We start from the raw sequence: 27,198 nt of genomic DNA, 5'->3' as shown, positions 1-27,198 counted from the left end.
TTATACTAGCGGCTACGCCCCTAGAGGCCTCTAGTGGCACTTTAAATGTTTTTTTTAAATAATACGATACTTTGCAATGTTGCGAAGGAGTCGTTATCAAGTTTCTACGATACTTACGTAGGAGTCTCTATTCGAGAGAGAAAAAAATCTATTTATTGTGATTTCTCTTGGGAGTGTGGTGGTACCCTCCCCCAAAAATAGTTATAAACCTTCCCGGGACCTATGAGAAGCTACCCTGTTAAGGAGAACCCGATCGGTGCAGCGGTTAGCAATATCTTTGGGTACAAACACACAGACACACAAACAGACAAAATTACATCCTGTTACTTTAGTATAAGGATTGATAGAATAGAACAATATTAATTTTAGAATATTTGTCCCCTGTTTGAAATACGGGAAGGAAAGAAAACTGCTCATCCCCACACACACTCACACACATACACACACACACACACACACACACACACACACACACACACACAAACACACACACACGCATACACCAAAAGACATGCACAGTTGAAATTGCCTGAGGTGACTTTCCCCCAAGTTTTAATTGGTTTTAATTGTGTAGGATAATTATCAGGAATCTGAAGGGATAAGACAATGGATGATGCATTGATGTACATCCTCAATTAGCATTAACTCACCTGGAGATATAAAGATTAAATGTTGCCACAAATCTATAAAGTAACCAAAGTTTTTCAGTCAATAAATAAGAGAATGTGTTTAAAAACTTCGGGGACAAGTTTAATTTACACTCAAATGATCCCTCCCACCCTGGGGGTAATTATACCTTTATGTTCTTTTGGTATTCTAATGATATGTAAAAATCACATCATTAAATATTTGGTTAAGAATATTTTCTTTTCTTGTATTAAAAGAAATTTTTAAAATCGTTTAATTTGTTTAAACTTTTTAAACTTGCATGATGATTCCTTAAAGGACGCCTGCAAGAAATAACACGCTTTAACTGCTGAAAGACTGCCACAAGAAGACCCAATACCCCAAATTATAAGCCTTCAGCTTCAATAACAAAAAAGTTCTAGGCATTTCAAAATAGCATTTTATGTACAATGGAATTTTTGAAAGATTTCCAATGCTCATAAAAGAAAAAACAATATTAAATTACGTTGCCTAGACATAAAATTATAACCTTATCTTTGTCAGAAACTCAGATTGCCTGTAACTGATTACATTTTTACAATAAAAACACCACATTTCATAGTTAAAATCTATGAAAAAAATTCGATTTAAATTGCATTTTTAAACGAAAATCATAGCGGAAACAAAGGGGTAAACTAATACAAGCTTAGCTGTGATTGGTTGTTAAGCTGATTCAGCCTTCTGATTGGCTACAGTACATTCGGTACAACGCAAGTAAAACTTAATTTTTTTTTTAATGATTTTGACTATAAAAATTGGTATTTTTATTGTAAAAATATAATTAGTTACTGGAAACCTAAATTTATGACAAAAATAAGCTTATAATTTTGTTTCTAGGCTTCGTAGTTTAATTTTAAAGTTTTCAACATGAGCATTGCAATTCTTTCAAAATTTCCATTGTACATAAAATGTCATTTTAAAATGCCTAGAACTTTTTTGTTATAGAAGCTGAAGGCTTCAAATTTGGGGTATTTGGTCTACTTGTGGCAGTCTTTCAGCAGTTAAAGCGTGGTATTTCTTGCAGGATTCCTTTAAACAATTTAGTTCTATTTATAAAGCGTAGCAACTCCACGATCTTCACAAAAAAAATCTATTATAATCACATTGTTATATTAATTTTCGTCCAATTTTTTTTTGTGCTAAAAGGTCATTACCTAAGCTTTTTATAGTGTGGTCAAACGTCCTGATTGGTCAAGTATTTTTGGCGCTATGGCCGTTTAAAGTTTGTCCGGTCTTATTTGCCCCACCCTGTAAATTTTTAAAAGCGAAGCTTTTCTATAATTTGGGTCCGTATAATATAAGTCTGTACGTCCATTTAAAACAAGCACATTTTTTTTACTTTTTTGACAACAAATTTTTGTATGTTTAAATTATCCGGATCATGGAAAGAAAACAAAGTCATTCCTAAATTAGGACAGAAGTCACCTTCCTAGGAAGGACATAAGTAGCCTTCCTTAAGTGAGAATTTGTTAGATGAAGTGCATAACATGCCTCCCTAAACAAAGATTTTGCAGGATTGAGGACATAAGTAGCCTCCCTTCACCTCACAAAACCTAGCTTTTTGATCCTTCACATAGCAAAATCTTGCATAAAATTGGTTTTTGGTCCATCACATAGCAAAATATTGGAAAACTTAGCTTTTCTGTCCTTCACATAGCTAATTCTTGCAAAACATAGCAAATTCTTGCAAAACATAGCAAATTCTTACAAAACATAGCAAATTCTTGCAAAACATAGCAAATTCTTACAAAACATAGCAAATTCTTGCAAAACATAGCAAATTCTTGCAAAACATAGCAAATTCTTAGAAAACTTAGCTTTTCTGTCCTTCACATAGCAAATTCATGCAAAACATAGCAAATTCTTGCAAAACATAGCAAATTCTTGCAAAACATAGCAAATTCTTGCAAAACATAGCAAATTCTTGCAAAACATAGCAAATTCTTGCAAAACATAGCAAATTCTTGCAAAACATAGCAAATTCTTAGAAAACTTAGCTTTTCTGTCCTTCACATAGCAAATTCTTGCAAAACATAGCAAATTCTTGCAAAACATAGCAAATTCTTGCAAAACATAGCAAATTCTTGCAAAACATAGCAAATTCTTGCAAAACATAGCAAATTCTTGCAAAACATAGCAAATTCTTGCAAAACATAGCAAATTCTTGCAAAACATAGCAAATTCTTGCAAAACATAGCAAATTCTTGCAAAACATAGCAAATTCTTGGAAAACTTAGCTTTTCTGTCCTTCACATAGCTAATTCTTGCAAAACATAGCAAATTCTTACAAAACATAGCAAATTCTTGCAAAACATAGCAAATTCTAACAAAACATCACAAATTCTTGCAAAACATAGCAAATTCTTACAAAACATAGCAAATTCTTGCAAAACATAGCAAATTCTTACAAAACATAGCAAATCCTTGCAAAACATAGCAAATTTTTACAAAACATAGCAAATTCTTGCAAAACATAGCAAATTCTTACAAAACATAGCAAATTCTTGGAAAACTTAGCTTTTCTGTCCTTCACATAGCTAATTCTTGCAAAACATAGCAAATTCTTAAAAAAATAGCAAATTCTTGCAAAACATTGCAAATTCTTACAAAACATAGCAAATTCTTGCAAAACATAGCAAATTCTTACAAAACATAGCAAATTCTTGCAAAACATAGCAAATTCTTACAACACATAGCAAATTCTTGGAAAAATTAGCTTTTATGTCCTTCACATAGCTAATTCTTGCAAAATTTGCTATGTTTTGTAAGAATTTGCTATGTTTTGCAAGAATTAGCTATGTGAAGGACAGAAAAGCTAAGTTTTCCAAGAATTTGCTATGTTTTGTAAGAATTTGCTATGTTTTGCAAGAATTTGCTATGTTTTGTAAGAATTTGCTATGTTTTGCAAGGATTTGCTATGTTTTGTAAGAATTTGCAATGTTTTGCAAGAATTTGCTATGTTTTGTAAGAATTTGCTATGTTTTGCAAGAATTTGCTATGTTTTGTAAGAATTTGCTAAGTTTTCCAAGAATTTGCTATGTTTTGTAAGAATTTGCAATGTTTTGCTAGAATTTGCTATGTTTTGTAAGAATTTGCTATGTTTTGCAAGAATTAGCTATATGAAGGACAGAAAAGCTAAGTTTTCCAAGAATTTGCTATGTTTTGTAAGAATTTGCTATGTTTTGCAAGAATTTGCTATGTTTTGCAAGAATTTGCTATGTTTTGTAAGAATTTGCTATGTTTTGCAAGAATTAGGTATGTGAAGGACAGAAAAGCTAAGTTTTCCAAGAATTTGCTATATTTTGCAAGAATGTGCTATGTTTTGCAAGAATTTGCTATGTTTTGCAAGATGAAGCAGCCTTCCTAATGTAAGAATTTGTCAGACAAAGGACATAAGTCACCTCCCTTAAGTTAGATTTTGTTAGATGAAGGACATAAGTAGCCTTCCTTAGATCAATTTCCAGTGACTTCTGTCCTAATTAGGAATGACTTTGTTTTCTTTCCATGATCCAATTATCCTATTCATCTGATTTTTTAAATACTGATTCCTATTACAACAAGGTACAATGTTATAAGCGGAGCATCTCTTTTAACAAGTCCTAAAAGCGTCAGTATGTCCTTAAACAGTATTGTGTATTATTGTGCAACAAATTTACTTACAATTTTGTATAGACTTTATATTAAGTTTATTCGGTTCTGACACTCTACAGGTTTAATGTTTATCTGTCCTTTCATTTCAGAGCTTCGCTTTTATGGACATTGTCATCCTTGTTTGTTATTTCTTTATGAATGGAAATTTTACAATATTTATACCAGTTTTGTTAGACCAAGCCTTTGGCCCCTTTGGGATAACAAAACTGGAATTAATCTTACAATTTATTATTATACTATTCACAGAAAGCTGTCTGTCTATAATACTATGCGATACATAACAATTATATTATTTTCTGTGTATTTTTAAAAGCGAAGATTTTCTATAATTATTGTCGGTCCGTCAGTCCGTGCATCTGGCACGGATAGCTTTTTTCGTTAATTTAGGCATGTTAGAATTGTCCTATCGATTTCAAACTTGGCATGGTGATTCCTGTAGTAGTTAAGTACGATTTAGAAAGCGTAGCAACTCTATAATCGTTACCAGAATGTCCGTACGTCCATTTTAAACATGTTGATTTTTTGTACTTTTTTAACAACAAATTTTTAAGTGATCTAATTATCCGATTGTTTTGATCTCTGGTATATTGATTCCTGGGACAACAAAGTACAATATTATAAGCAAAGGAACATTATGCCCTAAAAATGTAAGTATGTCCGTAAACATTATCCTGTATCCAGAAGTTTTTCAACAAATTTACTTATAATTTTGCTTCGTCTCTTATACATTTATATTCTGATTATTCAGTTCTGACACTATAAAAGTGTTAATGTCCGTTTGTCCTACTGTTTCAGTGCTTCGCTTTTAAATGTTGTCATCCTTGTTAGAGAATGTCGCTATATAGAAAGTGTAAAATTATTATGGGATAATAATACAAATTTTATTACTCTTTATTATCTTTTCAAAGAATTTGAGAACACTGACATTAGAAATATATAACAAGGATTACAACATCCATTAAAGCGAAGCTCTAAAAACCAAACATTGACACTTGTAGAGTGTCAGAACTGAATAAGCAGAATATATATTTATAAGTCGAGACAATATTTTAATGAAATTTGTTGCAAAACTGCTTAAATACAGGATACTGTTTAAGCAGTTAACTATTTAAGTACATAGCTACATTAGTAGGACTTGTTTAAAGAGATGCTTCGCTTTTGTACCTTGTTGTAATAATCATGATTTCAATGGATGTACGGACTTTCTGGAGTTGCCACGCTTACTCAATCGTATCTAACTGTTATAGGAATCAACATTCAAAGTTGAAATCGACAGAATAACTCTAATGAGTCTAAATCAATAAATAGCTAACCGTTCCACGAAAAAAGCTAACTGTTACAGACGAAAGTACGGGCTAACCCAAATTATAGAAAAGCTTCTCGCTTTTTAAAATAACTTGCCAAATCCCATAATAGTTATTTCTCGCATCGTATTATAAACGGCTTTCCGCGGATATAGTTCTACATTTTTATATTTGTAGAAAGCTGGACAATGCTAGACAATAGTTTTTTCGTATGGATGAGAACCGGTTCTTATCCACCGGATTCGAATGAATACGAGAAAATTACTTAGCCTAGCGTATGTGAAGTTACGGCTTGCTGAGTCTTACATATTCCTTCTGGTAGATGATAAGTATCCAGTTTCAAACTAAAGAAACATATATATTAATTTCTCGTATTCATTCGAATCCGGTGGATAGGAACCGGTTCTCATCCATACGAAAAAACTATGTCTAGCATCGTATTATATCCAGCTTTCTACGAATATAGAAATGTACAATCATAAGATAAAAACTAGTTTTTTTAGCCGGTGACTTCGTCACCTCGGGGCTAAAAAAAACTAGTTTTAATCTCATAATTGTACATTCTATATCCGCGGAAAGCCGTTTATAATACGATGCGAGAAATAACTATTCTGACTTTTTTTATTGGGTATGTAAATTAATTTATTGTTCATTGTCTTATCCCTTGATTTCCCTGCTTTATGTTCATTGAAATTGTATAATTTTGTCATAAAGAATAATTCATGAAAATTTCTTTCCTATTCTTCGAAAAAGAAGTTTTTAGGTACTTACAGGGACAAGGGAATGATATTCTGACAAACAATTCTAATGGAAAATTTCCCATCAACCCCCTTCCCCTTCTTACCCACCCCTCTTGAGTTAAATGAAATACTTTAAAAGGTTTCGTGATTTTTTTTTGTAGAATTTTCTGTTAGAAAAGCTACCCCCTGGGTACTTGGATTTCAATTTCTTAGGCAGGGATATTAAGGGATAAGACAATGGACGATAAATTGACATAAATTTCCTGCAAGGAAGATAAACAAAATAACCCATTTTGTAGATTAAATAATAATTTGAGGGTCATAAATAAAATTAGGGTTTTAACTAGCGGATTTTTTATTACTTGGATCTTACACTAGAATATCATGTTCTTTAATCAAAAAAGTGAAACTTGTTGCTGGCTAAATTATCGATTTCCCCCATCAATCCCCTTTACACTTCCTCTCCTACTGGATGAACGCACTGACCAATAAACGATGTCCATGTTAGCAACCTACATGAAAAAAGTTTTCCGTCATAAATTCATAATACCTACATATATTCTATATTTATTGTTCCAACTATTTAAAGGCACAGCCACTGTAAGCGTAGCTGTATTTAATTAGAGTTGACTTTACAGATGTGCAGGGCCGGGGTAGCTATTCTAACAATCAATTCTACAAAAAATCACGAAACCTTTTAAAGTAAGGTGGAAGTATTTTTTTTCCAAGTAATTGAAGGGGGGGGAAGGGAGTTAAGTTGTGTGGAAATTTTCCTTTAGAATTGTTTGTCAGAATCACATTCCCTTTTCACTGCAGATGTGTGGAATTAGGAGACACTTGGCTGTAAATTACACTGGTACCCAAAGTTTTGTAACCACGTCATCTCATTGGGTTGCTCAAAACGTTGAATGCTTTTTTCAAATTTTTGATTAATTGGTTCCAGACTAATATCCAAACTTTTCAACCATTAACTTCAATTTATAGATTGAGTAATTCTGTGATGTAATTCCTGTAATTACTGGAGATGTACATGATTTGATGGTTCATTGTCTTATCCCATAAGATCCTTGGCCGGATGTAGTCAAAAAATGAATTTAAAGCTGTACTTCCGAAACCTATCAAAAATGACGTATCAGAAATGATAGGACAAATGAACATTTAAACTTCACTGTAGAGTGTCAGCAGAACCGAATAAGCAGAAAATAAAAGTATAATTCTTAACAAGATTCTAAGTAAATTTGTTACAATACTGCTTAATTACAGGATACTGTTAGTGTTAAAGGATATAATATTATTTTTAGGACTTTATTATAGAGATGCATCGCTTATATCATAGTACATTTATGTAATAGGAATCCATAGTCCAAAAACCAAATGATTTGGATATTTCTATCATGCCTAAACTAACGAAAAGAGCTATCCTTTACGAACGGACTAACTGAACGCAATCATGGAAAAACTACGCTTTTAAAAAGACAAAATTATACAGATAAAATATATTTAGTCTCCATAAATAAAAACATAAAGAATTTAAATTATTTCATCACATTCAACTGATGTTTAAGAAAACCAGGGCTCGGCAGTTTTTGGCGGCTTATCTCCGGCTGGCGAGCCCTCATAAAAATGATCAATTTGACTGACAAAATAATAAAAGCAATGTAATAACTAGATTTATGATTTTTTTACTTTAATTTAAATGAATTATTGAAAGCCTAATAATTGTAAATCATCAAAACTTATTTTAAATAAAAAATAGAAAAACTGAAATAAAAATAGCAATTACTCATACTGTAAGGTTATTAAAGTAAAGAAAACCATAATCTAGCTATAAAACTAATAAAATTTCAATAAATAAATAAAAAGCAGTTATGTACATTATTCAAAATTTATCAAAACCAAATACTAAATTCACATGCTTCATTTTAAAACTTAGGAACCATATTTTATCCAGTATGGCTTCGAAACCGATTAATATCCGCTGAATAAGAACCGGCTATCAGTCATACTGAAAAATCGTGTATAGCATCGTAATACAGACAACTATCCGCAGATATTAAAATAAAAAATTAAAGTTTTGTTGCCAAGGCTTTCGCGTCACAGGGCTAATAACAGTATTGGTTTTAATCTTATAATTTTCATTTTTATATCCGAGGAATCTGTAACTTTAGTGAAATTATAATACGATGAATAAAAATAACTATTAAAAAGTTAATCAAAATAAAACCTTGATAGGACATGCTTGATTTTAAAAAATGAGTAAAATGCTAAGCGAATTGTTTAATGTAAACTAAGGCCTTACAGGCCTAACTTAGCAAAAATTTGTTTCGTAATAAAGTAGCTTTGCTACTTATGACCTTTAAGATTTTAAATAAAGTTTTTCGTGATCCTATAAAATGTATAAAATCTACTGCAAAATTACACCATAGTGCATCTAAATTAACCGTTAATGTGAATGTTTAATTTTTATACGATTATCAATAAAATAAATTACAAGGAAATTTAACTTTTAGAGTTACACTGGTTTTAAATATCAGTAAAAGTTACATAAATAAGGATTATTAAATAAATTCAACTATTAGAATAATTTGTATTATATAACCTATAATTCACGTTCACTTACTAAATGTTTTCGCGTAGATATAAATTGTTAGGTAGAAAATGCGCCAAATTTAAAAATTGGCGCCAACTGCTCTGTCATCAGCTGATTTAGGATAAAATGGCGCGAATTTCTTTATGCATGTGGCAGAGGAAATCCACGTAGGAGAAACTGTTGTCACTGGCCACGGATCTATCCTCACACAAAAAGTGCTGAAAATAAGAAAATCTTAAATAAATTAAGTAGGTAACTTAAATGAATGTTTTCAAGGGATTAAACTCATACAAAACAGACTAAAACCGCCTTGATAAGATAAAAAAAATCATCTTCATGACATTCTCAGGAAAAGTTAAAGATTAAACAACGTTTAATAAATTTATATCCTACCCCAAATACAATCAGCAAAATTATCAAAAAAGTTAATGGAAAGTTTGGACTAAATTATACCAACCAATCAGGATTTTATACAAGCCCCCTAGTTTTTAAGCCAACGAATAAGATGGTACCAGTATAATTTACATTTTGAAATTATCGAAAGCATTTCTTTATATTTGCTATATAGAGGTAATTTTTTCGCGTATTTTCTGTAAAGTTGTGTGTTATTGGTCATAATTCAGAACAGTTTGTCTTAATATGAACATTTGACTAAAAGTTTACATCCAACTTTACGGAAAATACGTGAAAAAATGACCCCCTTTCTAAAGTTCGGATTATTGTTTCTTAATTGACCATCTAGGCCAGGGTAATAAATGTATTTGTTACCTTAAATACAATCTCCAGCTTGTCCCTCTGTCTGACAATGGTCAGTTTCATTGATCTTGGTCTGTTATCGCTGATACTTGCAATGATTCCAGTTACTCGCCTAGTAGAAAATACATTATCAATTACATTCAGGGATCTAAAGGGATAAGTCAATACATTGATGTACAACAGTACATCCCCTTCCGTAGATTAAAACTTGAAGCCAACCAACAAAAATTCAATCAAGGTGACCAAATAATGAATGGCGGTAGATATCCTTGAATGTAGGGGCGAAACCAATAGAATTGAACAACTATATGTTGACACTGAGCATACCTTGAAAGAGGATTATCTCTGTCGACAAGTTTTGTTCTGTCAATGTCGATCTGAGCAGCTGTCTGTACACCAAATACCTCCTGAAAATAAAGACAATACAGTAAAATTAGAAAGAGAGAAAGAAAGGTATAACGGATGAGAGAGAAAGAGAGGGTGAGATAGAGAAATATAAATACAGAAAGGAAGACATATAAAGGGAAAGTAAAATATAGGGAGAATTATGCACCACACATGAAGTGTTATGGTTGACAGTTAATTTAGACTGATAAGATGATTAAATAGTGAACGTTACTAACAAATACAAAGACAATTAAAAGAGTAGCTTCTCTACTAAATCAAAATGTACAGGTTGAAGGTGTATCTTAATGGGAGAGTAACGTAATGTAAAGTATTACATACAGAAAGTTATAATGTTGCTTCGCTACTAACAAGATTTTACAACCTATATCCAGGCAGGGTTGACCACCAGAACAGCTACCACTAAAACTATACCTGTATCCAGGCAGGATTGTCCACCAGACCAGCTACTAACAAGACTATATCTGTATCCATGCAGGATTAACCACCAGAACAGCTACTAACAAAACTATACCTGTATCCAATCCAGGCAGGATTGACCACCAGACCACCTACTAACAAAACTATACCTGTAACCAGGCAGGATTGACCACCAGACCAGCTAATAACAAGACTAACTGTATTCAGGCAGGGTTGACCGACAGACAAGCTACTAACAAAACTATACTTGTATCAAGGCAGGGTTGACCGCCAGTCTAACTACTAACAAATCTATACCTGTATCCAGGCAGGATTGACCACCAGACAAGTTACTAACAAAACTATACCTGTATTAAGGCAGGATTGACCGCCAGACCAACATCTAACAAAACTATACCTTTATCCAGGCAGGATTGACCGCCAGACCAACAAAACTATACCTGTATCCAGGCAGGGTTGACCGCCAGACCAACGTACAGAAGCATATGAACTCCATTTTCAAGTAGATACACCCCATCATCTTTTAACTAGAAAAAAAATTCAATCAAACCCAAAAATAAGGAATCTTAAGGGATTAGACAATGGATGATTCGTGTAAATCTCCTAAAATGATTACCCCTTGAATAAAAATTAATGAAAAAAAATGCCTAGACTCTGCTGTGTGTATGTATGTAGCCTTGATTGTCTGAAGTTAGGATTCAGATGCACGAGGAGATTGGAGGTGAGAATCCTTTGACCAATCCTAGATTGGTAAGCTTCGCGCACAGCTGAGTGTATTCTATGTTACATTAAATGCTGACCCGCAATTCTCGTGGAAGCTACTCAATAATTACATCACCCTGGCCTAGAGTTTTGGCAGGTGTTCCATATTAAGCCACCCTAATTAATGGCACTCTCATATGAATGAGGAGCATGGACGAGGGAAAGCACGATTACAGTTGCTTGATAGGTAGGATCCTAACTTCCTACAAATCTCCCTCCTTACAACCTAAGGGCGTCACAGGGAAGGTTGCGTGATTATATTCTGACAAATTGCAACAGTATTTGTCATCCAAGTGCAATATCTATGAGGGGACTTGAACTCGGATTTTCCCAACCACAGCGTAATGCGCTAACCACTACTCTATGGGACACCCTCCCTAGACTCTGCTAGTTTGAACCGTCGAATAAAGATTTAATGAAAGAGGAATAAAACGAAATTGAAATCTTTTTCATACTTAGGTTTGCTGTATTTGTCCCAAGAATCATTACTAATATTACTAATAGTTTATCAAAAAAACAAAAATCTTCCAACATAAATGAAAAATCCATGAAATACTGATTCTAAATTCTTACCTTATCAACCGTACAACGTATTTGTTGTGGAACATTGTTCTCTTCAGGGTTCACGTCATGCAAAGGAATCAACCTACACAAATTTGTATTTAAATTCAGTCAATAAATAATATATTAACCCAGCGTTTTACGAGATCTTAGATAGCATTACACATTACTTTTTTCAGTACTTGTTGCTGCGCCCAAAACAACTAAAGGCTCTGTATTAAAAGATTGAAAAATATAGGATAAAACATCTTTCTAAAAATAAAATAGCCTAAAACTTTCCCAGAACCTAAGTGAAGCTTTCCTAAAATGGAGAACTCAAAGTCTTTAACTTCAAACACAAAAAAATTTACTACTTTATATGACAGGATCACTTCCAGGGATTTAAAGGGATAAGACAATGGCTTAAAAATCAATCTTTATTGATGATACACATAGTTAGCCCTTCTGTAGATTACAATTAGTAGTTGAAACGTTTGGACACTCAAGAAATCAACCAATAAATAAACCAAATAATCAAAATTAGAAAAAAAGTCCCCAGAGTTATTATAAAACTTTGGGGGTCTAGTGTAATAAACAACCCTAAGTCCCCTCCCTCTCCTACCTTGGATAAAAATAAGCCACACTGCTGGTGACATCCATACTACTGACACAGCTCATAGCAAAGGCTCTGTCGTCGCAGCCCAGGTCGCTGCCGCCTGCGATAGCGTCCGACTTGAGCAGACAGTTGGTGTACAAGGGCAACAGCTTCATGCATTCGGGCAGGATTAGTTGGCCTAAACAAACAAAATATAAAAAAATAGATATAAAATATACCAGGGATCTAAAAGGATCAGAAAGTATCTAAAGGGATAAGTGAATGGCCGATAAATTGATGCACATCCCCAATGATAAATAAAATTATCCCTACTGTAGATTACAATTAGTGATTGAAACGCTTAGACACTAAACTAAATGAACCAATTAATTAAAAATATAATAAAACATTATTATAAGACTTTGAGAACTAGTGTAATAAACAGCCCTATGTCACCTCCTTTCCTGTCAATATACACCCAATGATGATTATCAAAGTAACCCCTTCTGTAGATTATTAAAATAATTAGTTGAAATGTTTGAACACACTCGCTGAACTGAGTGAAGCACAGTTCTTTCTATAGCAGGCTAAAATTTGGATACACTACCTGCTGAACTAGGTGAGGCACAGTTCTTTCTATAGCAGGCTAAAATTTGGATACACTATCTGCTGTACTGGGCGAGACACAATTCTTCTATAGCAGGCTAAAATTTGGATACACTACCTGCTGAACTAGGTGAAGCACAGTTCTTTCTATAGCAGGCTGAAATTTGGATACACTGCCTGCTGAACTAGGTGAAGCACAATTCTTTCTATAGCAGGCTAAAATTTGGATACACTACCTGCTGAACTAGGTGAAGCACAATTCTTTCTATAGCAGGCTAAAATTTGGATACACTATCTGCTGAACTAGGTGAAGCACAGTTCTTTCTTTAGCAGGCTAAAATATGGATACACTACCTGCTGAACTAGGTGAAGCACAATTCTTTCTATAGCAGGCTAAAATTTGGGCACATTGCTGCATCATATTCTCCCTCACTTGCTTAGGATTGCTCTCCATCAACCTAGGAAAAAAGTAACTTTAGATCCTTCATTTTTCTCTTTTCATTTAAGGGAAACTTCAAAAGGACAACGGCGATAATTTTAACGATAGCTAAACCACAGTATCATGTGAAAATGGATTTATTATTACTTGGATCATATCTATAATACAAAGTAGAATAATGTCTGTCCGTCTGTCTGTCTTTCCCTCAAGATCTCGGTAACCACTGAACCGATAGGATTCTACTCTTCAGAGAATATACCTACTGGTCCTGTGGTGGTTTTAGGCTATTTTCTTGGGGGGTTAGACACCACCAACCCCCCAAAAAAACAAAAAAAAATTCCATTTCTTTTCGCTGTTCGAAAAATAGTGAGTGCACCTCCAATTTTTCATTTTTTAAAAATTACCTCATGGGGCAAAACCGCTAGTACTCTAATAAAGCGAAGCTTGTAGCGGGATAAATTAAAGATCTTCCCCATTTCCTCCCATCCTACTGGATAAACGAACTGACCAATAAATGACGGGGGAAATAGCAACTCAAATTGACGAAAACTTTTCCCCTATCCCAATATCCACGTTTATGCTACTTACATTTATGAGAAATACCACTGCTATTTATTATTTTTTGGCTCAGTTCATTTCAATTTCCCAAAAAGTTGCAAATTTGCAAATCTCGCAAACCCCTTAAAGGGACTGTGAACGTAAATTTTTCTCATCTTAATATCAAATCTTAACATTATCTCATTCATAATATCTCACAGATAAAGCAAAACGCGCTTTTGTTTGCTTAAAAAACGGCTTTTTCCGACGATTTTTATAAAGTACGGGGAAAGGAAGAAATTTTCCGTATTATATAAAATGTGCATTAAATTGCTTTTTTCTCCCATTATAGCTAAAATTAAACTTTTTCACATAGTTCTAGATTTTTCCTAACAGTTAAGCTGACTTTTAACATAATCCTTGCTTTAATCCAATGTATAGTTACTTAGAAATTGATAAAATAAGCAATATTTTTTTTATTGAAAACCAAATACAATAACAAAGCCAGAAACAGGTTTTTTATTAGTATCCAATTAACTTTAAATGGCCCATCTCTCGCCCACCTTTAATTACAAATTTGTAAATAATAAAGACGCAATATTTCTTTATAAACAGTCTGATAAAAGTGTAAACTAATTCTCCAAAGTGGGTTATTTATTGTTCAACACAATAAAAAAGGTTATTATTATTTTATATAACCTATGAGATTCAACCCTTTGTAGACAGTGAGGTATTTTTTTTGTCAATAATACGAATTTAAAATATGTCTTTATTACCTAATTATTACGTTATAAAAAAACGAATTGGCAATTTTATAGCATAAAATAAATCCTTAACAGTAAGTAAATTGTTTCAACTATATATGACAAGTTAAATATCCCTACAAACATTATAAGAAACAAAAACGTTCAGATTTTCCCTGTTTTTTCCTTTTTCCCTCTCAAAATACCATAAAATCAAGGCATTATTTCTGGATATTTTTGTGAATAGGACATTTTTGGTTGATCAGTGTAGTGAAATGTGCTTAGTAAATGTTAAGATTTGATAATCAGATGAGAAATTTTTACGTTCACAATCCCTTTAAAATCTAAAAAATAGCATTACCTTGAAATATTCTGTTTGGCAAAGAAGTTGACCATTGTGTCCAGATCACAGTTTCTAAAATGAACACAAATCCTTATATAAAAGTAACAGGATGTCTATGTATCTGTCTGTCTGTACCGAATAATCTGGCTAGACGCTGGACCTATAGGGTTCTCCTTTACAATGTACTTTCTTATACACAGACGATAGTGTTTCATAAGGGCATAAAATAATATTGAAGAACTAGAGCATTGATGAAATTCTTTTTATCGATTGATAAAGTTTTCTGTTGGTTTAATTTTGAAACTACCTCTTCTGCAAATGAAACTATTTGAGGCAAAAATTTGGACACTGCTATTCTGAACCAACCAATCAAGGATTGATATAAGTTCCCAAAGTTTATTAGAGAACTCTTATGATAGATGGTGTTAAAAAACTTAATCTACCAGTACAGTATGACCCTCGAAAAAGTATTTTTAAGCATCTGCAGCCCTTATTTCTCAATGAATTATTAAAAAATGCATATGTCCTTGTTCTCCATAGTATTCCACGTAAGTAGATATAAAAATATTTTTTTTACCTCCATTAACACCGGAGATTTTTAGAGCTAAAGTTTTGAAAAAGTGACTGAGAAAAAGAATTTTTTTTTGTTTCTCTTATTTTTTGGATGGTTATATTATGTTTTTCTGGCAACTGAATAATGAGACACAAAGAAAAAAAAGTTAACTAAATATTTCTTTTTTATTCCACAAAAAAATATAAATTTTTAATGGCAAAAAATACTACTGAATGAATTGATTATTTGCAAATTTTAAGTTATTTATTAACCCTTATTTATAGAAAAGGATTAATTATGACAGTTGCTCCGCCTACTTTTCTGACATCTCAATTATTTAATAGGGGGTAAATTAAGCTTTTTAGACTAAAAAATCATTATGTTTTATTTTTATTTTCTTTATAACTTTTTTGTTATTAAAGTTAGGATTGTGAAACAAAAACAATTTTCCTGCTATATTCATAGAGATTTATTTGGTTTTTTAATCTTAAACAATTTTGCCTAATAAGTAGGGTTTTCAAAATATCATTAAACTAAAAAGACTCAAAAAATATGTGTAAAAAAATGCTTTTTACTCAAAAACTAAATTTTTTATTTCATTTTTGTATAAAGTTTCTGCTAGTAACAAAAATAAAAGGATTTCTAGCTTAATTTTGCTAAAAAAATCGTTTCATGTTAAAAGTTACTTTTTCCTCAGTCACTTTTTCAAAACTTTAGCACTAAAAATCTCTGGTGTTAATGGAGGTAAAAAAAATATTTTTATATCTACTTACGTGGAATACTATGGAGAACAAGGACATATGCATTTTTTAATAATTCATTGAGAAATAAGGGCTGCAGATGCTTAAAAATACTTTTTCGAGGGTCATACTGTATAATTTACAGTTCAATCCCCATCACAAAACCTATATTAATAAGGGTAGTATGATGCAGGGAGTAAGGGAGAGGACAATGGACTTTGGGGACTGGCTTAAAGGGAATGTGCAAGAATTTAGCAGTTTCTGACTGAGTTTGGGGACTTGCGCATAGAATGCCGCTACTCGTTATGTATGTTTTGAATATTGCAGACGGGGAGAAGGGATAAGTGAAGTGGGGGAAGGGAAATAAACACTCGTTGTGTTAGTTAGGAATGTAGCAGACGGGGAGAAGGGAGGTGGGGGCAAGGGGCAAGGGAAATAAACAGAATAAAAAGGGGCAGTCATATTCTTGCTAGCAGCTGGCCGGGTCTCATCATCATCATCAGTCGCATCTCTCTTTTTGACTGTGAAGGCCAGAGAATACGGACACCTTGTTCCTCCATGAATTCCTGCTGTCTTTGGCAAGTTTTTCAGCTTCTCCCCATGTTAATTCTAAATTAAAGAGGTCCTTTTCAGTGCTCCGCCTCCAGGTCATTTTTGGTTGTCCCCGATTACGTTTACCAGTGGTGGGGTTCCATTTTAAGCACTTTTTTGGAAACCTATTTTGTTCCATTCTGAGCACATGTCCTAGCCACCTTAGTCTTTTATATTTCACTTCTGCTTCAATACTATTGCACTTGGTCTTAGCATACAGCTCAAGGTTTGATATTTTGTTTGGCCAAAATATTTTGCAAATTCTTCTTAGGCAGCTATTGTGAAATGCATTAAGTTGATTTGTTTCAGTTTTCACAGTTCTCCAGCATTCCGCTCCATAGAGAAGAACTGATTTCACATTACTGTTGTAAAGTCTGATTTTTGTTTTCAGAGCAAGTTTCTTTGAATTCCAAACGTTGTGTAGACTGTTGAAAGCAACCCTAGCCTTATCAATCATGGTTTTAATATCAGCTTTTGAGCCATTTTCACTGCTGATAACACTCCCCAGATAGGTGAATTTGTTGCTTTGTTTCAATTGTTCACCATTTATTGTTATAGTTTGATCAGGGTTTGTAGGTATATTCATAATTTCAGTCTTCTTGACATTAACAAAGAGACCGACTTGTCCTGCATATTTGACTAGTCTATCTGTCTTAGCTTGTAGATTTTTAATTGTTTCTAAAATCAGTGCCAGGTCATCAGCAAAGTCCAGATCTTCTAGGTGTCCTAGTATGCCCAGCTGGAGACCACGTTTTTTGTCCTCTGTGGTTTTCTTCATCACCCAGTCAATGACCAATATAAATAGAATAGGTGATAAAATGCATCCCTGTCTAACTCCAGTGCTTATTTTAAAGAAATCAGATGTCTTATTGTTTCCAACTGAAACACAGGCTTGGAAGTTGTCATAAAATTTAGTTATCATAATTATCATCTTTTCTGGTATACCATAACTTCTTAGTATTTTCCAGAGTGTTTGTCTGTGTATGGAGTCAAAGGCCTTAGAGAAATCAACAAAATTTACGTGAAGTGGCTTGTTAAATTCAACACATTGTTCAATAACTGTCCTAAGGGTGAAAATTTGGTCAACACAGCCCCTTCCAGCACGGAATCCAGCTTGTTCTTCTCTCAGTTTATTGTCAATTTTCTCATCAATTCTGTTTAAAATAACTTTACATAGGACCTTGCTTGGGATAGAAAGCAGCATAATTCCTCTCCAATTATCACAATTGTTCAAATCTCCCTTCTTAGGTAGTTTTATGATTATACCTTTAGACCAGTCCGTTGGTATCTTTTCTTGCCTCCAAATTTTATCAAAAAGATCAGTTAGAGTCCTAGCAGAAATATCTATGTCTGCCTTAAGCATTTCGGCAGTTATCAAGTCAGGTCCTGGTGCTTTGTCATTCTTTAGGCTATGTATAGCAGCTTTAACTTCTTGAATAGTTGGTGGTCTTATAATTATGTCTATTTCATGTCCTGGTTCAGCAGTAATTTCTGGTTCAGGTCTGTTCAACACTTCTTCAAAATGTGATTTCCACCTTTCAGCAATTTCTTTTTCTGTAGTGAGTAATTTACCATCTTTAGCCTTGATAGTTTCACCACTCTTTTTGCTATATTTGCCACTTAATTGCTTGGTTATGTTGTATACTGTTTTCATGTTACCAAAGTCAGCTGCTCTCTGGGCCTTTTCAGCCAGATTGTCAATGTAATCTCTCTTGTCTTTCCTTGTGCACTTTTTGACTTCTTTGTCTTTAGCAGTATATTCAGCTTTTAAATTGCTCATGTCAGCCAAATGTTGAGCATTATGGATTTTGTTTTTGAGCTTCTTACTCTCTTCTATTTTGATCCATGTTTCTTCAGAGATCCAGTCCTTTTTCTCTGGTTTCTTGTGTCCTAGGATTTCCTTAGCAGTAGATTGAAAGTTTTCTTTAATTGAAGTCCATGTGATCTCAGTCTCGTCATTTAGGTCCTCTAAGACTTGAAATCTATTTCTGAGTTTTAAGACAAATTCATTCTTTATCACAGGGTCCTTTAATCTTGAAGAATCATATTGTCTACCAATCTCACTCTTTTTATCATGGCCAGTACGCTTCAGCTTTAATTTAATCTTACTGACAACTAGTTCATGGTCACTAAATATGTCGGCTCCTCTATAGCTCCTACAGTCTTGCATTGAATTGACCCATTTTCTATTGATCATAATGTGGTCAATCATGTTTCTTGTTTGTCCATCAGGTGTTGTCCAGGTATATTTGTGAATGTTTTTGTGTTGGAATAATGTACCTCCTACAACCATATCATTATTTAAACAGAATTCAAGTAAAAGTTCTCCATTTTCATTTCTTGTACCTATGCCAAAGTGTCCCATTGCATGCTGGCCGGGTCTAATAATCTTTTAATATAAAAATCACACCAAAAAACCTCAATATATTTCATCAAAAACAAGTTGTGATTTCACTTTACATGACGCTATGGAAATATATTATTCAATTAACAATCCCTTTATAATTTTCCACAAATTTATTGGATTAAACTGGATTTCATGCCCTTTCTTTGATAACTCTTATATTGAATTAATTGCCCATTGTCCCCTCCCTTACTCCCTGAGTATGATGAGCGTCGGTAGTGATTTAATGTTAATACCTGTATAATTCGCCCATGTTGTCACTGACGTTGAAGCCGATGTTCATAATTCTCAGCCTACGTTGACCGCTCACACTTGTGTACAACAATGCAGCCTAAACAATAAGCAACGGGGTAGTTTCACGAAATGCATTTGAACTTAATTTAGTGAACCGCATATTTTTTTCTAGTTAATGGGTTAAACTACATAGGTATATATAGCATATATTTGAAATAAATTTAATTTTCTACCACGTAGTTTTTAAAATATCAAGACTTGAAAATTGTCTTTTTGTGAAATATGCAATTTAAAAAGAAGATTTTCAAGTCTTGATATTTTTAAAACTACATGGTAGAAAATTGAAATTCTTTCAAATATATGCCATATTAATGTAGTTTAACCATTTAACCAGGATAAAATATGCGGTTCACTAAATTAAGTTCAAATGCATTTCGTGAAACTACCCCTTTAAAACAAGGATGACAACATCCAAAGGAAGCGAAGAACAAAATATTCATATATTGACTATGGTCATAAATATAAAATAAAATAGAAAATCACGAAACTTTTCAAATATATTATAGGTAATATTAACATTTTTTTAACAACAAACTTAATAAAATTATAAACCGAATATAAAAATATTTATAAAAAATTCCGCCGTACATCTAAAAAATGAGAAGAAAAAATAATTTGACATTTTGAATTATATACTAGCTTCACTAATAAAAGTTTATTCAAATTCTTTTAAATGTGCAACTTTGAACAGTCTGACTGTTGTAGAAAAAATTTGCTATTTTAACACGTACAAAATGTGATCTTTCTATAACTGGTTACTAGAATTGATAAATATCAAATCATATTTTATACGTTAAAATAATGCAATTTTTGATATTTGACATATTACTTAAAATTGGGTAAAGTTGTGAGTAAGCTTCCAGTCAAATGCGCAAATTAGGTCAAACTGTTTTTCAATATGTGTTTAATTATCCTATGCGTTTGGTCAACATTAAGAACAGTTAAGACTTAATAAGTTCATTTGACTGGAAGCTTACTCCCAATTTTATGCAATTTTTAAAAAGCTACTATTCCCTTTTTAACCACGTATTACCATCGAATGCTTAGCAAAGTCTAAAAGTAATCTAAATAAACATTTCTACCTGAACGTAGACACCATCCTCATCTGTTATCTTATCGTCATGTTTTATCTCTATTGTCACTGCAGCATCAGAATTTACACTAAATATAAATATAATGATTACTCTAAATATTGTTTTATCTCTATTGTCACTGCAGCATCAGAATTTACACTAAATATAAATATAATGATTACTCTAAATATTATTGTTTTATCTCTATTGTACTGCAGCATCAGAATTCACACTAAATATTAAAATATAATGATTACTCTAAATAAAATTAATTAATAAGTGGATGTATACATTTTTTTCGAGATGGGTGTACTGTAGGGGGGTTAACACATGGGCGTATTCTCCCTCTGCCCCCATAATCCCCCTTCTACACGCTTCTGGACTAACTATAAACAAAATCCTAATATAAATCAGTTTTAAGTAAGACTTATAAGTTATCATGGTGCCTGGATGCCAGCTATTGTAACAATAGTTATTTATCGCATATATATTTATCGTAGGTATATAGACACCTTTATGCGGATAGTAAAATAAAAACTTATAAAATTAGTTCCAATTTTATTGGCAGAGGGTCCAGGCCAACAAAATCGGCATTAATCATTATTTTTTATAATTCGTTGGAAAACGTATAGTTTTACGATACATAATTTAATTTTTAGTATGACTTAAAACAGGTTCTGATCCAGCGTATATAAATTGGTTTCGAGGTCATATCAAAGAAATCTAATTACCTAGCTAGCTCCATATGTGTAGTATTGGACATGAAGTATGCTCCAAAGAAATCTATGATTACCTAGCTAGCTCCATATCTGTAGTATTGGACATGAAGTATGTTCCAGAGAAATCTATAATTACCTAGCTAGCTCCATATCTGTAGTATTGGACATGAAGTATGCTCCAGAGAAATCTATAATTACCTGGCTAGCTCCATATCTGTAATATTGGACATGAAGTATGCTCCAGAGAAATCTATTATTACCTAGCTAGCTCCATATCTGTAGTATTGGACATGAAGTATGCTCCAAAGAAATCTATAATTACCTGGCTAGCTCCATATCTTTAGTATTGGACATGAAGAATGCTCCAAAGAAGTCTATAATTACCTAGCTAGCTCCATATCTGTAGTATTGGACATGAAGTATGCTCCAAAGAAATCTGTGGGTCTAACACCAGTGGAGGTTCTTACACGAAGTATAGAATCAAATGCAATAGGCCTAAAATAAAACTTTATGGAGACCACCGTTTTAAATGTCTAAAGGGCCATATAAATGACGAGTAAGCATTGAAAAATTCTTTTAATACAGAAAGATATTAAGGAGATTTCAAAGGTTTAAACTATTGATATCTCAAAATCTTTTTTTCCCTATGCCAAACCCATGTAGCCCCTACCAATGTGGCAATTACCCAATATACCGTATCTTGAAGTAAGTTAACTAAGAAAAGATAAAATAGTATAGTCGGAAATTCATTATCAATCTGGGGAAATGCACAAAACTGTTTAACCCTCTAGCACTAATAGGAACTGAGATAATAAGTTGAGATGACTTGAATGTCGTCTTTGCATATTTTTATTAATGAAATACCTACATTTTAAGTGGTCTTATTTCAAAATTGAATTTAAAAAAAAAATTCGGTCAGAAAGGAGGATGTGCTTAAGGACCATTTGGGCAGGGGGGGGGGGTTTACTCAAGAACCCTTAGAGCTAGAGGGAGCTAATTTTGGATTTAAGCTTCTATGGGGCCAAAGTTACTTTTAAAATTATCGTCGACCCCCCACCCACCCCCCCCCAAAAAAAATTTTTTTTTTTTTTTTTGTGGGGGGGGGTAAAAAATTTTTTTATTGCATTTCTCGCCGAATTAGACAATTTGGAATCATTTAAGACCATGTTATTTTTTTCAAAAATTTTTTGCCTTACAAGCAACCCTGCGGGGGGACTTAGTCATTTTTTTCAAATTCTCGTTTATGAAGGTATATCTTAAATACAGTATGCTACTCTCTTAGTTTTAAAGATAATTGGATGAAATCTTTTTGATTGTGTCACTAATTACCCCAAGTTTTGGTATGATATACCAGCAATTTTATTTTGGGCTACTCCCTTAGTTTTAGAGATAATTGGATGAAATCTTTTGGGCTGGGTCACTAATTACCCCAACTATTGGTATCTTTAAAAAAAACGGCTGAAAGACCGCCGCTCCCGCCGCCCGTCACCGTTTACCGCCGCCACCAAAAAAATCTTTTTTATTGCATTTCTCGCTGAATTAGGCAATTTGAAATCATTTGAGACCATGTTATTTTTTTCAAATTCTTGAAAAAAATAACATGGTCTCAAATGATTCCAAATTGCCTAATTCAGCGAGAAATGCAATAAAATTTTTTTTTTGGTGGCGGCTGTAAACGGCAGCGGGCGGCGGGAGCGGCGGTCCCGCTGCCGTTTTTTTTAAAAGATACCAATAGTTGGGGTAATTAGTGACCCAGCCTAAAAGATTTCATCCAATTATCTCTAAAACTAAGGGAGTAGCACCCAAAATAAAAGTCAAAACAAAATTGTAAGTAAAGGGGGGGGGGGGGAATGTGGTGACTCGTCACACGACATACCAGCAATTTTATTTTGGGTGCTACTCCCTTAGTTTTAGAGATAATTGGATGAAATCTTTTGGGCTGGGTCACTAATTACCCCAACTATTGGTATCTGTAAAAAAAAAAAACGGCGGCGGGACCGCCACTCCCACCGCCGTCACTAAAAAAATTTTTTTTTTTCATTTCTCGCCGAATTAGGCAATTTGGAATCATTTGAGACCATGTTATTTTTTTCGAGAATTTGAAAAAAATGACTAAATCCCCCGCAGGGTTGCTTGTAAGGCGAAAAATATTTGAAAAAAATAACATGGTCTCAAATGATTCCAAATTGCCTAATTTGGCGAGAAATGCAATAAAAAAAATTTTTTTGGTGGCGGCGGTAAACGGCGACGGGCGGCGGGAGCGGCGGTCTTTCAGCCGTTTTTTTTTAAGATACCAATAGTTGGGGTAATTAGTGACCCAGCCCAAAAGATTTCATCCAATTATCTCTAAAACTAAGGGAGTAGCACCCAAAATAAAATTGCTGGTATGTCGTGTGACAAGTCACCACATTCCCCCCCCCCCCCTTTACTTACAATTTTGTTTTGACTTTTATTTTGGGTGCTACTCCCTTAGTTTTAGAGATAATTGGATTAAATCTTTTGGGCTGGGTCACTAATTACCCCAACTATTGGTATCTTTTAAAAAAAACGGCAGCGGGACCGCTGCTCCCGCCGCCCGCCGCCGTTTACAGCCGCCACCAAAAAATAATTTTTTATTGCATTTCTCGCTGAATTAAGCAATTTGGAATCATTTGAGACCATGTTATATTTTTCGAGAATTTGAAAGAAATGACTAAATCCCCCAGAGGGTTGCTTGTAAGGCGAAAAATTTTTGAAAAAATTAACATGGTCTCAAATGATTCCAAATTGCCTAATTCGGCGAGAAATGAAATAAAAAAAAATTTTTTGGTGGCGGCGGTAAACGGCGGCGGGCGGCGGGAGCGGCGGTCTCGCAGCCGTTTTTTTAAAAGATACCAATAGTTGGGGTAATTAGTGACCCAGCTCAAAAGATTTCATCCAATTATCTCTAAAACTAAGGGAGTAGCACCCAAAATAAAGGGGGGGGGGGGAAATGTGGTGACTCGTGCCACGACATACCAGCAATTTTATTTTGGGTGCTACTCCCTTAGTTTTAGAGATAATTGGATGAAATCTTTTGGGCTGGGTCAGTAATTACCCCAACTAGAGGTATCTTTCAAAAAAAACGGCGGCGGGACCGCCGCTCCCGCCGCCCGCCGCCGTTTTCCGCCACCACCAAAAAATTTTTTTTTTTGCATTTCTCGCCGAATTAGGCAATTTGGAATCATTTGAGACCATGTTATTTTTTTCAAAAATTTTTCCCCTTACAAGCAACACTGCGGGGGGACTTTTCCGCCGTCAACAAAAAAAATTTTTTTTGCATTTCTCGCCGAATTAGGTCAGTAACTAATGGCAGAGGTACGGCTGCGGAAAATGGCGGCGGGAAATGCAAAGAAAAATTGGCGGCGGAAAACGGCGGGAGCGGTGGTACCGCCGCCGTTTTTTATTCAAATATTTATTACTGACCCATCAAAAAAGATTTTGTTCCAATATCTTCAAAAGCACAGGAGAAGTACTGAATTTAAGATATACCTTGATATACGAGAATTTGAAAAAAATGACCAAGTCACCCGCAGGGCTGCTTGTAAGAGGAAAAATTTTTGAAAAAAATAACATGGTCTCAAATGATTCCAAATTGCCTAATTCGGCGAGAAATGAAAAAAAAAAATTTGTTGGCGGCGGAAAACGGCGGCGGACGGCGGTCCCGCCGGTCCCGCCGCCGTTTCCTTCATTCAAATATTTTTTACTTACCAACCTAAAAAGATTTTGTTTCAATATCTTCAAAATCACAGGAGAAGTACTGAATTTAAGATATACCTTGATATACAAGAATTTGAAAAAAAGTCCCCCCGCAGGGCTGCTTGTAAGGGGAAAAATTTTTGAAAAAAATAACATGGTCTCAAATGATTCCAAATTGCCTAATTTGGCGAGAAATGCAAAAAAAAATTTTTTTGGTGGCGGCGGAAATCGGCGGCGGATGGCGGGAGCGGCGGTCCCGCCGGTCCTGCCGCCGTTTTCTTAATTCAAATATTTTTTACTTACCAACCTAAAAAGATTTTGTTTTAATATCTTCAAAATCACAGGAGAAGTACTGTATTTAAGATATACCTTGATATACGAGAATTTGAAAAAAAATGGTCTCAAATGATTCCAAATTGCCTAATTCGGCGAGAAATGCAAAAAAAAATTTTTTTTTGGTGACGGCGGAAAACGGCGGCGGGCGGCGGGAGCGGCGGTCCCGCCGCCGTTTTTTTTGAAAGATACCTCTAGTTGGGGTAATTACTGACCCAGCCCAAAAGATTTCATCCAATTATCTCTAAAACTAAGGGAGTAGCACCCAAAATAAAATTGCTGGTATGTCGTGGCACGAGTCACCACATTTCCCCCCCCCCCCCCCATTGCTGGTATGTCGTGTGACGAGTCACCACATTCCCCCCCCCCCTTTACTTACAATTTTGTTTCGACTTTTATTTTGGGTGCTACTCCCTTAGTTTTAGAGATAATTGGATGAAATCTTTTGGGCTGGGTCACTAATTACCCCAACTATTGGTATCTTTTAAAAAAAACGGCGGCGGGACCGCCGCTCCCGCCGCCGTTTACAGCTGCCACCAAAAATAATTTTTTATTGCATTTCTCGCTGAATTAGGCAATTTGGAATCATTTGAGACCATGTTATTTTTTTCAAGAATTTGAAAGAAATGACTAAATCCCCCGCAGGGTTGCTAGTAAGGCGAAAAATTTTTGAAAAAAATAACATGGTCTCAAATGATTCCAAATTGCCTAATTCGGCGAGAAATGCAATAAAAAAATTTTTTTTGGTGGCGGCGGTAAACGGCGGCGGGCGGCGGGAGCGGCGGTCTCGCAGCCGTTTTTTTTTAAAAGATACCAATAGTTGGGGTAATTAGTGACCCAGCCCAAAAGATTTCATCCAATTATCTCTAAAACTAAGAGAGTAGCATACTGTATTTAAGATATACCTTCATAAACGAGAATTTGAAAAAAAAAGTCCCCCCGCAGGGTTGCTTGTAAGGCAAAAAATTTTTGAAAAAAATAACATGGTCTCAAATGATTCCAAATTGCCTAATTCGGCGAGAAATGCAATAAAAAAAAATTTTACCCCCCCCCAAAAAAAATTTTTTTTGGGGGGGGGGGTGGGGGGTCGACGATAATTTTAAAAGTAACTTTGGCCCCATAGAAGCTTAAATCCAAAATTAGCTCCCTCTAGCTCTAAGGGTTCTCGAGTAAACCCCCCCCCCCCCTGCCCAAATGGTCCTTAAGCACATCCTCCTTTTATTTAAGTTTGTTTTATCTGTTGCACATCCCCCCTTTGTCTAATTCCAATATGAACCCGCCCTAATGTACATCAATTTATTGGCCATTGTCTTATCCCTTTATATCCCTGACAGTTAGCTAACCTTGAAATATTGTGTCTGAGGTCGGAGATGAACCTGTGACCGTCCAGATCTGGCTGGAAATATGTATACTTGTACACCTGCCCGCCTGTCAGCCTGCTTACCTGCATAAATAAAGGGTTAGGTATCGGACGAGATCTGGCATGTTTATACTATTTTTTTCTGAAATTGAGAAGTGCTAGTAGCCAAACGTTCATAGATTTTTTACTGGCAATACAAAGCATCAAAACAATCTGGATTTACATAGCTCGAGAAAAAGACATTAAAGAGTAAAATATTTAAAAAAAAACAAATTCATTCATTTGTTTGCTTCATACGTTTAGGAACTTTAATCAAA

At 34.2% G+C, this 27,198-nt stretch overlaps 1 protein-coding gene across 17 annotated transcripts in view; it reads right to left on the bottom strand.

Moving 5' to 3' along the window:
- Window positions 1–7,842: 7,842 nt before the first annotated feature.
- The window catches only part of Sec24CD (COPII coat complex component secretory 24CD), a 33,671-nt gene continuing 14,315 nt past the window's right edge, over window positions 7,843–27,198 (bottom strand). The window contains exons 16-29 of one of the 17 annotated variants that reach the window (XM_080148763.1): window positions 26,865–26,965; window positions 21,856–21,966; window positions 20,762–20,840; window positions 19,622–19,716; window positions 15,116–15,169; window positions 13,390–13,493; window positions 12,457–12,628; window positions 11,868–11,940; window positions 10,973–11,059; window positions 10,035–10,114; window positions 9,720–9,819; window positions 8,783–9,169; window positions 8,177–8,289; window positions 7,843–8,026 (exon numbers count right to left, since the gene is read on the bottom strand). In XM_080148763.1, the coding sequence (XP_080004889.1) occupies window positions 9,068–9,169; window positions 9,720–9,819; window positions 10,035–10,114; window positions 10,973–11,059; window positions 11,868–11,940; window positions 12,457–12,628; window positions 13,390–13,493; window positions 15,116–15,169; window positions 19,622–19,716; window positions 20,762–20,840; window positions 21,856–21,966; window positions 26,865–26,965 (1,158 nt within the window). In that variant the 3' untranslated portion in view covers window positions 7,843–8,026; window positions 8,177–8,289; window positions 8,783–9,067. Of the gene's footprint in view, window positions 8,027–8,150; window positions 9,170–9,719; window positions 9,820–10,034; window positions 10,115–10,972; window positions 11,060–11,867; window positions 11,941–12,456; window positions 12,629–13,389; window positions 13,494–15,115; window positions 15,170–19,621; window positions 19,717–20,761; window positions 20,841–21,855; window positions 21,967–26,864; window positions 26,966–27,198 lie in introns of all 17 variants that reach the window. The other 16 variants (XM_080148766.1, XM_080148768.1, XM_080148764.1 and 13 more) reach the window with 16 other exon arrangements.

The sequence above is a fragment of the Acartia tonsa genome, chromosome 14 (genome assembly GCF_053477335.1).
Source record: "Acartia tonsa isolate MP-2025a chromosome 14, ASM5347733v1, whole genome shotgun sequence".
In the NCBI taxonomy this organism is placed as follows: domain Eukaryota; kingdom Metazoa; phylum Arthropoda; class Copepoda; order Calanoida; family Acartiidae; genus Acartia; species Acartia tonsa.
The sequence above is the reverse complement of the archived record's forward strand: the minus strand, read 5'-3'. Positions and strand labels throughout refer to the sequence as shown.